Here is a 13,661-nt window from a genome sequence, read left to right on the forward strand (position 1 = left end):
TTTCCACAGAAAGGTGGAAAGACCTAATAAGAAACAGAAGAAAATCAATAGGTCTTTCGACAGAAAGGTGGAAAGACCTAATAATGATTCACCAAAAATTAAACTAGCTTCTTAAATATACGTAGAATGCATGTTGTTCATTTTTATCAAAGAATACCTCCGTAAGATTTCATCAGCTTTGTTTTCCCCTAAAGAAAAAGAAAAGCTACAGAACGATTTCTCACCTAGTTTCTCCCCTCAAGGCAGTCTTGTCAATGTCATTCAAAAGACGGCTTGTAAGATCGTTCAGTTCATGCATTTTCAGAATGGAAAGCAATTTAAGGTATGACCCTGGTAATTGATTGCTTACGCTGTCGAGAAGAAAATTGGCCACCTTGGATTTCTTTATCTCTGCCGATACTTCTTCATGGTCATCCACAGATAGAACATCTTCCTCTAAGAAATCGTCAACAATGCTGTCACTTCTATCCGATATCCTCGACATAATTTCGTTCATAAGCTCATGCCTGTTTCTTCTCAAAACTTCGTTCAAACATGTGGAGCTTGGAACTTAAAATGAAAAAAAAGACTTAATTAGATTTAAAGATCGATGTAGCCAGGTTTAGGTTTTACTTCAAAACATTTAATATCGTATTTAATGTACTTGATGTTCCTCTTTTAGAAAATGAGGCCCAAACTCTGAGTAGATAAATTTATTTTCATTTAATTCTATTAGAATTTAAACATCTAATAACAAATTCAACATGCTATTTAAGAAATAAGGTATCGTTTTTTAAGTTTTATTTGTAAGAAAATACGGAATGGTCACGGAAGATATTATCCATTTAAGACCTCAGGACATATGTAAAATTTACCATGTACATCCCCCCTCCAAATCAAAAAAAAAAATAGAAAAGAAATCTAATACTTACACTTTTTGCAAATGGTTGCCCTAAAATGCGTTTAAAACATTCCATTGTTTTAAACTAAATAAGCGTATTAGTTAAATTGACTCAAGACAAACTAGTTCAAACATGTTGCATCAATTTAATCAACACTGTGTAAAAGTATTATATAAATTTTGCATGTTATTATGTGAAACATTGAAATTTTTCACCCCAAGAAAACCATTGTCAACCAAGGCGCATCCATGATACTGAATGTTTTGTACAAATACGTATAACAGTGAACCGTGCGCGCATAAATACTGCGCAGTCACTATTTTTTGTTACATGGTCAATACAATGACCTTGTCAGCAAATACAATTTATCACTGAGTCAAATGCTGACTGACGTTTTTCATACATATTGTTAGTCCATTATTTATACACTTAATTGACGACGGATTTTTTCCGATATTTCCTGATCATGACAAGGAACACACGTTGGGTGTGACCGGTAGGCAGGGAATGCTCGCTCCTCCATGGCACCTGATCCCACCTCTGATGTTTCGGAGGTTCGTGTTTGCTCTGCTTTTATTTTGTATTGTTTATGAACTTTGAGACTGTATACTGTTCGTTGTCTCTATATCTTTCTTTGAATATCACCCGTCGTCAAGCACTGTTGACTGTTGCTAATCTGGAGAGCGTGGCTTCATTATTCAGCGGGTTATACTATTATTACATTAAAAAAAAATGTTTTTCGACCAAACATATAACAAAATATTTTATTATACTTTCATGTTAAATACTTCAATCTGATTGGTTAAGACGCAGTTAACAATACGTTCTATTACCCTCAGCCGTAGCAACACACGTGGCAATGGGTAACACAACGGTATTGCTACATGGGTGGAAACTATGCGCCTACGGTTCACCGTGGAATTCTCAAAACGTCGGTTGCGCGTTTGAAAGAACCGGAATAAACTTGACGTCAATAAAAGCTTGTCTCCGAAGTAGCTTACTTGAAAACAACAAACGACAGACGAAACATGCTTGAGAGTACAGAAATAACGAACCTTTAGATGATAGAGGACTCTTAGAGTATCAAATTAACAATAAAGAGGTATATAAATCTTTTTCGAAGTACCGGGGAGTTTGAAAGCTTTCTAAACGTGAACGTAAAGACGATCGACGATTTTTACTCAAGCCCTAGAGGGGCTTGAGTTATCTAAAACGATGCTAGGTCATCGATTTACTCAGTTTAAAAACACGAAATTATATTATATTTGTAGATAAACATATTTCTAGAAACAAAAATGAAGCTTATGTTGAAAACGTCTGTATATTCAAAAATATTAAGTGTTAAAAGTCGGATTCTATTCTACAGCGTATGAACAATGAGTGAAGCGTCGCAGCTGCAACAGTTTCTATACAGAGATTTCGCGCTTTCATTTGCGTAGGAATCTCAGGTACTTTTTACAGTCGCCGACAAAGCATCCTTGGACGAGTCCACTGGTTACTCTGAAAGGTGACGCAGGTTACCCCATTTCTAATTGTCCTTCTCTTAACAAATTTTCGAAACGCTTATTCTCGCAGTGTTGGTCTGATTTCAATATAATTTGGCATAACTTCACAAGTAGACTACACTAAGATACATTATTATAGATCTGTCAAAGTTTTACAATGCGTAGCAAAAAAATGTATGGCTGTACCCCCAAACTGAAATTGCCTATAACGGGCCTGAAAATGATGTGCACTTTGAGTGACAGTAAAATAATAGCGCAAAATTAATGTTAATTTCTCCCTCATACGTTTTTTTTATTTTAAAAAATCGTACTTTCTTCAGCTTTGGTAACGGAACCTAAATAACTTCTTTTGGATTCGAACGGAATATGTACTGTACATGCCGCACAGTTAGATGTACCCGTATACCGGTAATTACGTGGCTTTTTGGAGCCCTGAGCCACCCCCCCCCCTCCACTTTGAAAAACTTTTCTTCCGACTTGCAACAAGCTATTTAGATTGATGTTTATAAAATGTTTTTATGTACGTCATTAAGCAAAATTAAAAAAGCGTATAGTTTGAAGTATATGAAATGTCTACATAAAAAATATTTTATTAATTCAAGAAACGTCTACTATACTCTATAAAATATTCCTGAAAGTGAGTAACGTAAATTCATCGTATAGTACGATAAATTATATTTATTCTAATTAACTTCATTATATAAATTTTGTTTCATGTACATGTATATAATTCAATAGAAGATTGAACTCAATAGCCCACATTATACCATTTTAGGATATTAATGACTTTTCTTAGTTGATTTTCATTTTCTACAGCTTGAGTATCTCTGACTTTTTGTCAGTATATACTTGTTTTTTTGCTGACAACCTAAATCAAGAAGACATTCAGTATAATAAAATAAATGATGCCTGTTTTGGAGGGTAACAGTTAAAATTGGCACCCTCGGAAAACCATTGTCATCCTCCGCTGTCGCATCAATTGACAATGGTTTTCCGAGGGGTGCCAATTTCAACTGTTACCCTCCAAAATAGGCACCATTTATATAATGTTAGGTGAACATAATATTCTCAAATGAAGAGAATTAATCATACTAGTACTCCCCGTCGAGGCCTCATCTACAGAGGTTTGTGAGTAAACGAACTCTGGGGGAAAATTGGAGAATTAATGTTTATTTTGACAAAAATCGAAGAGAACTTCGCGGAATATCATTAGTGAAAAGGTCACAAGTTAAAAACACAGTGATTGAAAACAGAGAAATCGAGACGAATGTTTGGTGCTCACTGAAGAACTAGCATCAAAAGCTGAATGATTTATATTTATGACTTCGGAGAAATGTTTTGAAATGCTAACTTTCCTTGTGAAACTAAAACAAATCCACCTTTCACTGATCGTGAAAATCTAAGCATTGTTGAACAAAATGGAATGAATAATTGCATTGACGAAGGAGAACTGGTGAACGTGGGGCAGAAAAAAATAAGTAGATGTACGTTTAAGGTCTTCAGGAAAAATAACTGCTCTATGGTTTGTAACTATTGTTTTCGTCATGGATAAACTATAATTTGTTGTTTTACATTTCTTGTCACAAACAATATCTAACGATGCTCCAAAACCTGAGGGTGTCGGTTGATTCAATTTGATTGCATACAGGTTTGAAGCTATTCTTGTGACAGTTCCCTGCTTGAGCAACCCTTCAATCCGCCATTCTTTTTGAAGTTGATTTGAGTATGGATTTGCAATGACATTTCCTCAATTTTTCAGAAAGGATCTCAGAAGTGACAGTTGGAAATTGAGAAAAATCTTGAATGATCTCATGTCAATCTATAAATTGTAAAGCAAAAATATTCAAAACATTGATTTTGATTATATTGATTTCATTTTAAAGATATATTTTCATATGCACTCGTCTGTTGCTTAGTTTGTATGTTTATTATTTACATAGAATATTGATTTTAAAATTAAAATGCATTTTAAATAGTTAATAGTATTTCTTTATATTTGTTAGATACAAAATTTATTATATTTTTGAATCACCCATTTAAATGCAGTGGTTGCAGCGTCTTCTCTAAAGTCACGAAGTAAAGAGCTGATCCTTACGTTCTGGGTTCGAATCTTCTGCGGGACGTGGAGACCTCTCCTTCTGAGGAGACCTTGGTCCATTGTCGCAGTAGGTGTTGACACAAAAAAGAACCCTAACTGCTCAATGGTCCTGAGTGCCAAGCATAGGTGTTACTATTCCACAAAAAATTAGAAGATAAGAAATAAGTATTAAAAATAACCTCAACATATCTTGACCTAAAGCATGGCTGAAAATAAAAAAAATACAATCTCATCAGCTCCCCTTTCATGAATATATATCTTGCTTCAAATACTTATAGCAAGACTATGGTTTCAAAGGGCAATAACTGACACTTACTCCAAATTCATAAAGGATAAATCCTACCTTCTGTATTTTGAGTCTTTGAGTGATCCAGTTTGATGACATCTAAAATTAAAAAAAAGATCATTTAAAAATATCCCTGAAGGGAAAGAAAATTGACCGTAAAAAACATGATTTCATACAAAAAGGTAAGTATTAGCTGATGTTTTACCATGAATGCTTTGCAAATTGAAATACAATCAAAAACGTGAAGAATCACTCACAAGAAGGATATGAAGAAAACGAACATTATTTCGAAGACATTGATAAACATATAATTATAGATTATATTGGATGTGAAATGTAAACGAACAGTCAGTAAAATCCACCTGTGACGTCATTATTTTGTTTGAGCGCTCCATTATTTATAAGGAATGGAGAGTTGCAAATTACATTGAAAACGGAATTTATGTTCTTTTCTCCTTTCCGTGCCTCTACCAAGGAAAGAACTTAGAAAATTTTAGAGAAGAGTTTAAGAAAACTGTAATGATTAGTTTCACATTAAGAAAATTAGCACCCACGAAGAGAATCGAACCCGGTAAACTGTACCTTCACCATGGCAGTCCGATGCTCATTTCACTGAGCTATCGAGGCTGTTGAGAAACGTGTGTTCAGATTAACTTCAGTACAGTCTTTTTAGTTTTTCTTTCTATATTATATATAAATAATACTACTAATATATAAAAACTATTTACAATGTATCATATAAATATTCTTTATTATGTATTAACAAACAATAAAAGCAAGCATTCAAAAAGGCGGATTTTACGCGGGTTAAAATACTTGTAGCGCTCCATTCCTTAAAAGTAATGGGCCTCGGCCCCTTCGGGGCCTCGGTCCATTACTTTTAAGGAATGGAGCGCTACTCGTACATTAACCCTTACATAAATCCCAGCTGTTACTTCAATTAACAAAACAACGACTTTATAATCCAGTCTATGTTTATATATAAAAGTGAAGATAACGAAGGGAAATTGAACAATCAACTCTATGTTACCTTCCGAGTGAAGATTATAAGGATTTAATTGTTCAACATTGTTCTAAAAAATAGTACGAGAAATTCCAAATTGTAACAATGAAACATATGGAGATAACGAACAGTATTCAAGATCAAAAGTCCATAAAACAATACAATAGGAGCAGAGCTAACATGGACCTCTGAAACATCAGAGGTAGGATCAGGTGCCATGGAGGAGTGAGTATCCCTTGGCGACCGGTCACCCCCGCCGTGTGCTTGTCTCTTTGTCGGGAAATTACGGAAAAATCCGTCGTCAATTCAGTGTATAAATAATGGGCTAACAATAAGTATGAAAAGCGTCAGTCAGCATTTGTGTCAATGATAAACTGTATTTGCTGACAAGGTCATTGTATTGAACATAGAATTTACGAAATGATGACTTTAAAGGGGACATCTGAGATTTTTGTTTCAGCAACTTGCTTGTCATTAATTTATTTCGTTTTAGAAATTGTTCATATCTATAGCATGCTCTTGCGTATCGAATCAATTGAGATATATATACTCCGTATGCAGGTGATGAAGGTATATTGCTGCTTAAGTAACAGAGTAAGGGAAGTTGACGATAGACAAATTAAAGTAATCACATTTATCATATAGCTTGGTTTTTTAGTTTACCATTAACGTCTTTTTTAAGTAAAATATCCAAGTATGAAACAGATGTGTCATAGTCTGTGGTATCATTAATCTCAGGCTCACCAGGATATAAAAGCAGTTTACACTTTCTCTAAAGAAAAACAACATATGTTTACCTTTAATGGAAAAATCAGTCAATTTGACCAAAGATATATTTTTTACACCTTTTCATGGGGAAAATCATCGTCCAGTAATTGCTTCTTTACATCTATATGTATGTAATAATATATATCTTGTGAAGTCTGAAAAGAAATGGACTATATTCAAAGCAGGAAAAGAAATGGACTATATTAAAAACAGGTAATTTGATTTAATCTTAATTACTGTGCTGACTAATCTGCCTATTTTTTTTTTTAAAAATCGTGCAAAATATGCGATGCTACAAAAAATTTCAGTTCAGTGAAGAAATAACATTTTAAAATTCATTCAAAAATCAATGTCTTAATCGTTTATACTTCCTAGTGATGCCAAGGAATCATAGAAAATGTAAATCCAACGACTTCTCCAGTGCAAATATTTTTTGTTATTCTTAATTTTATCCTTTACAAAAGTTTCTAAGAGTTTTTTTTGAAAAACCACATAAGTACCTAATATCTAATATATCATTGTCAGGTTGCTGTTATTTTAAGATGAAAATGGCTTTAACTGGCATATCTAATAGCTCTTTATCCAGTGGTGGCGTCCCCATATGAACGAAAAAATTCTCGAGACGAAAGTTTAACAATAAACAAACAAAGCTGTTAAAACTATAACATATAACACATAAAAAACATATAAAAATATGGTATGCCTTTGTGCTGGAGATTGCATTGTTATCCTGTAGCATATACATTTGCCTTTTTTACAAAGATATATGGATTCCGACATTGTTTAAATTACATTGACTTAATTTGTTTATAATTCTTATTTAAAGTAATATTCAGAGGTCCTGTACCTTCTAAGAGTTTCACTCCCCATTGAGTAGTCTATTTCTTTTTGTTGAGATGGATGGTCTAGAGTCCTCAAATCTCCTCAGACATTGACTTGAATCCTAGGAGGCCCCTCCATACCCGACATCTTAAGCTCCTTCCCGACCTCTATGGCTGGGGCCATAGAGGGGATAGGATAAAGCCATCATATTTATGTCAAAAAGGTACATCACCGGGTCGTCATTATAGAGGTCAAAATTGCTAAATTCAGCCTTAATGATTTTATGTTATGATTTGGGGGAGGCAGACGGGTACATACATTGCATATGAATAAAGAGATATTTTGCAAATCAAAAATAATTTTTTTAAACAGAATTCATTTTGTGAACGATTTTTTTAATCCGGTCTTGTGTTTCAACACTTCTATTTGATTTCTGTATGTTTTGTTAACGTACGTAGTAAAAGAAGTGACCAATTAGTCAGTTGGTCAATGTAATCATTAGCGTGTGACCTCTTGACCAAAAACGACTGACTCAAATGAAACACATAGAGATAACTAACAATTTTAAGTAAGGAAAACATTTGCAAGTGTAAGTATATCCTTAAAAGGTAAATTTGAAAAGATAAAAAAGTAATAAGAAAATTAGTTAATACAACAATGAAGGATGATCTTACCGTTTTCAACAGTGTTAACATTTTCATTTGCGGTTGTTTCAGAACGTGGAAGAGAAAGAAAACAATGAAATCTTTTCTCTTTGGAATAGCGTTTTATCATTGTTGTTAATTCTGTTAAATGACCTGGATGTCGTAGCAATTTACGTAAAACAAAGTCGCATTTTTTTGCTCGAGGTAGTTTTTTTCCAATGAGACGCGAATCCTCTTCTTCTGTCAAAATCTTGTGCTGTACTAGATAGTCTACTAAGTTATCTGGTTCCATTTGTTTTTTCAGAAATTTATAGTTCCTCCTTATGTAATGTGTTGACAAGATAACCTCTTTTCCTGAACCACCACTTTCCTCTCCACTGTGGAATACCAATTCACTTTCCATACTGGGAAAGGTTGTTAGCTGAAGACAAAAAACAGATTTTGTTTTATTGTTTTTTACTGATGGTCAACCAACTAATCAATGAAGGATATGGAAATAACGAACAGTATTTAATCTCAACGTCCATTAAACAATATAAGAAAAAAAAGCATAGCAAACACGGACCTCCGAAACATCAGAGGTGGGATCAGGTGCCATGAAAGAGTGAGCATCCCTAAATAAATCAGCAAAAACAAAGTCCATCATTTAATAAAAATAAACAAAAGGTACCGCTTGATTCACCGAAAAGTTTACAATTGATGACATAAAAAGTCTAAATAAGGTAAAGAAGACAATCTGTGAATGACTGTGATCCATCTAAAAAAAATATACAAAACAAAAAAACAAGCCTTTGAAACAGCCAAACCATTGGCTCCAATAAGTTTCATAAGTGCTTACTCCTTCTGAGGATAGAAAGAATTCTCTGTTATCCAGACATAACTTGGTATTATCAGTCATAAAAATACATTCCTCAAACAAATCTAAAAGGTGAAAATGGCGAACAGTGGTCGATCCCAAGACAAATCTATAAGCAATGCAAATTTGTGAAGAATGCAAAAAACACATACCCCGAAAACACAAGGATCTGGTACCCAGAAGGAGTAAGCATCCCCTGTGGACCGATCACATCCACCGTAAACCCTTTAAAGAGATCAAAGATACACGGAATAATCAAATCAGTGTTAAAACAATGGAATTATTTATCAAGTATGAAAACAAGTCATTCTAAATATGATATGATGACAGTTTAAAGGATCACTTCATTTTAAATATATATCTGACCTATAGAACCGGGCTTGGTTTTATTCTCCATTAAAAGCTTGTCAATTTCCGTTCCGATTAATGACATTAGGCTGAATACATTTAACATTTTTTTTCTAAATCGTTATTTCAGTGAGTAGATGTAGAAGATACCCTTTCATTGACCTTCTGAATTTGTTATCTCCAAATGTATACTTGAAATTTGTCTTTACTACTCATTGTGCATAATGGTAATGTTTACTGTCTCTGTAATTCTATATTTGTGTCTAGGCTATTTATCTATGGATATAATAAAACATGTCATTAAGGTGTGCAAATTTTATGGGCCTAAATGAAATCTAAGTGAGTACAGTTACTGATATATGTAGCCAAAACCAATGTGATTAAATTCTAAGGAATATATACAATTGACATTCATCGCTGCTCAATGCTGCCAAAAATACCTGTATAGAGTAACACAGAGTGAGTTATTCTTGTCCTCGGAGAAAGTGTGCTTATACTGATATTTGTTCCGCCTGAATGCCAACTGAACATTTGCTTGTTACGATTTGACATCTCTTTAGTTTTTCTTGTATCAAGAATGTGCATACATACGGGATAAATAATTGAAGGAAAATACACAAGTCTATTTAAAAAAAAATTAAAATAGTCTTTGAAATGGCGAAATTCAAAACTTTAAAAGTGTGGTGCCAGATGGATTCGAACCGCGACTTTAAAAAGAAGCATTTCCCGGTATATAAATTCATGCATATATCATATGAGCTAGACCTTCTATAAAAATATTTAGTAAAAATTTGAAGCAGATTTTGGAAATCAGGTTTCTATATTTTTTTTGTAGGGTTTTCGTGAACTTCGACCATAGGGCAGGGGTGCCCTAAAAAATCCTATCTTAAATCATTCCTTACATCATATCCCATCAAAATATCACAATTCTATTTAAAGGTAGGCCTGATCTGAAGGACTTCTCGGCCAAATTTCATGCAAAAATCAATGCTTAGCGGACAAAATTGTGTTTAGCCAACTGTGGAGGTTTATTGTAAAGTTGGGAATAATAAACTTTAGGTATAAAATACAAATAAATAAAAAAAGATATATATACGGTAAAAAAACAACAAATAAAGATTAATATTGAAATGTCACTTTTTCCGGGGAATTGTACTCTCCTATAGGTCAATTCTTTTGTCAAAGCGAATACTTCCTTAGGAAAATAGATTTCAAAACAAAGACCTTGCAAAAGGTATGAACCATGCCAAGGGTTTAATAAAAGAATGAAAGATTATCTTTGTTAACAAGCTTGAGAAGAGATAGGACTTCCATATCTGACATGTTCATTACCTTTGACAAGATTTGACACAATATGTCATAAAAATGACATCCCACCCACAAAGACACCGAAAGCGAGTGACAGGAAGGATATGGAAATAACGAACAGTATTCAATCTCAAATATACAAAATAAGAGCAGAGAAAACACGGACCCCCGAAACATCAGAGGTGGGATCAGGTGCCATGGAGGAGTGAGCATCCCCTGCTGACCGGTCACACCCGCCGTTTGCTCGTTGTCATAATCAGGATATAACGGAAAAAATCCGTGGTCAATTCAGTGTATAAATAATGGAATAACAATTGGTATAAAAAACGTCAGTCAGCATTTCATTCAATGATAAATTGTATTTGCTGACAAGGTCATTGTATCGACCATAGAATTTACGAAATGATGACAACAATTCTTTAATTTTTCCACTTTTTTGCAATGTGACAAGTAAAATCGACACATATATGAAAAAAAACTATACTGGCTAAAGATGTCAAAGGCTATCTAACAATGAAATCAAGATCGATGTTGTCGTTATCCCATAAAAGGTCTTGCCACAAAAATACATAAGTGAAGTGTAAATGCCCTGGTTGATACTATTCAAAAGATGTGGCCAAAGTAAAAGTTTAGAATTTTTGGGTTAAAGTGAGTCAAACTCCAAGGGAAAGGTCAAATTTGGTGGTACCCAAAGAAAGTTCTTGTCACAAAAAATACACATGTGAAATATAAATGTCATAGCTCTACTAAATCAAAAGTTATAGGCAATGTTAAAGTTTTTGCGGACAAACAGAGAGACAGACAGGGAGACAGACAGACAGAAGACAGACAGAAGACAGACGGACGGACACGACGAAAACTATATACCCCTGAAACGTCGTTTACGGGGGCATTATAAAAGAATGGGGGTGTACAAGGCAAAGACAATCCCCTACTCTAAAAAACAAGACATTTCTCAATATTCTAAAAGTAGTATTTTTTTATAAAATTTTATGGTTTATATCATATTTTACATCAAATTCTGTATACCATTGTTTTTACAATTAAATAAAAAATTATTTTTCACTCATGTCTTTAAGACATTTGAAAACAACAAAAAAAAAAAAGCTTCAGGTATGGTATAATTCGAACTTTCTCTATAGCGCAGGTTTGGTCCAAGACCAACCGCTCAAACGACTACGAGACGAAGCATGTGCATTATTGTCGTCTTTCAGTGTGATTTAAATGGACGGGTTTGTTGAAGCTTAATTTTTTTCAGAAAAGTTCGATTTCAAAAAGTAACACCTATTTTTAGGAAATGTGACAAAGCTGACCCGAATAATTATCGTCCTTTTTCTATTCTACCAACTATATCTAAATTGATAGAAAAACATGTAGCTAAGCTAATACAAAATTTCACTAATGAATTTGATCTACTTACACATTCCCAGTCGGGGTTTAGGGAACTCCATTCCTGTCAAACTTCACTTACAAAACTAACAGAAAGTTGGCTTACTGCAATGGATCATGGTGAATTAATCGGTATAACATTTATAGATTTTAGTAAAGCATTTGATTTAGTGAATCATGATATTCTTCTAGAGAAATTAACCCATTACAAATTTGACCAAACAGCTATAAAGTGGTTTAAATCATATCTTTACGATAGGACCCAGTGTGTTAAATTTGGATCATGTGTCTCCAACATTCTACCCGTCACAGCAGGAGTGCCACAAGGGTCAATTTTGGGCCCACTTTTATCTTTATTGTACATAAATGACCTTCCATTACATGTAAACAATTCAAATATTGATATGTTTGCTTATGATGTAACTCTGTATTCTAATAATACTAATGCAAGATGTTTAGAAAATACACTTAATACAGATCTTTGTGAGATTGAGAAATGGTGTGCTCAAAACAAATGGTTTTAAATGTAGATAAAACAAAATGCATGTTTAAGGGGACACAGCAAAGAAAATCAAAATTAGATAATCCAAATTTGGATGCCTCAGACAAAACAATTGAAATGGTTGAAACTGTAAAAAAATTCTTTGTGTACATATTAATGATAAGTTACAGTACGCAAATCATATTGATTCGGTTTGTAAAACGATAAATTATGTTATTTACTCTTCGAAGGATTAAGTAATTTCTCCCTCTACATACCAGAAAACTATATTACAATGCTTATATTTTACCATCTATTAACTATTGTTTGACTATCTGGGTTAATGCCACCAAGCAGGACATGGACAGACTATTTAAATTACAGAAAAGGGCAGCAAGCATAATTCTTGACGCAAGTCCAGATTCTTCTTCTAAACCACTGTTTGAGAAACTTGGATGGTTTACAGTTTATGAGCTAGTTGATCTGTACAAATACATATTATTATACAAAATTTTCAGTGGAATGACTCCCCAATATCTTTGTAATCTATTTGAATTTCATTCTTCTACTTCTTATAATCTTCGATCTGAAAGTAATCATGATCTAAGATTGCCGAAATTTCGTACAAACTTATTCAAGACCTCTTTTTAGTATTCAGGTGTACATCTATGGAATAAACTTCCCCAACACATTAGACTCTCTCAATCTCTACGAACATTTAAGCGTAATATAGAAAATTACATCATCAGCTGTCGCACAATTATTTGAGGACAATAAGGTTTCGAAATTGTATATTGTATTATGATTGTCAATTAACTATACATGGACACTATATTCATAATCGTATGATTGAAATTCCTTTAACATATTACTATTATATATGATGAATTTTATTCTGTATTATTTTTTGTATTTGATATATATAGAAGGCCCTGGGGAAGAATAGTGCATGCACTAACCAGGTTACCTTCTTTAAATAAAGTATTCATTATTATTATTATTATTTTCATATAGAGTGGGTTGAAATTCCATTTTTTGGACAAATGAAATAGATTTTACATTTACGTTGTCATCATTAAGCGTTCACGAAGAATGGAGACTTGACCCATTCATGTTCAAAATACGTTTTTTATAGCTCTATTAAACCGATTTTCCACTAAATATGCTTAATTGTCAACTTTTAAATAAAAATTATAAAATAATAAGTCGTTCAGTAAAATAAAACAATAAACGTTTTGAAGAAGATACTAATGAGGACATGGTTTTTGAAAA

General features: G+C 33.3%; 1 protein-coding gene across 1 annotated transcript; it reads right to left on the reverse strand.

Annotated features, from left to right (window-relative positions):
- Nucleotides 1–224: 224 nt before the first annotated feature.
- Nucleotides 225–8,410, reverse strand: LOC134271491 (uncharacterized; the record flags this gene model as incomplete). Its single annotated transcript, XM_062753681.1, has 2 exons — nucleotides 8,038–8,410; nucleotides 225–549 (listed from the first exon to the last, which is right to left on the reverse strand). Coding segments are annotated over exons 1-2 (698 nt in total), but the record flags the coding sequence as incomplete, so codon positions are not given.
- Nucleotides 8,411–13,661: the final 5,251 nt, after the last annotated feature.

The sequence above is a fragment of the Saccostrea cucullata genome, unplaced genomic scaffold (assembly GCF_032062105.1).
Source record: "Saccostrea cucullata isolate Sc308-1 unplaced genomic scaffold, CSIRO_AGI_Scuc_v1 ctg8780, whole genome shotgun sequence".
NCBI classification, from domain to species: domain Eukaryota; kingdom Metazoa; phylum Mollusca; class Bivalvia; order Ostreida; family Ostreidae; genus Saccostrea; species Saccostrea cuccullata.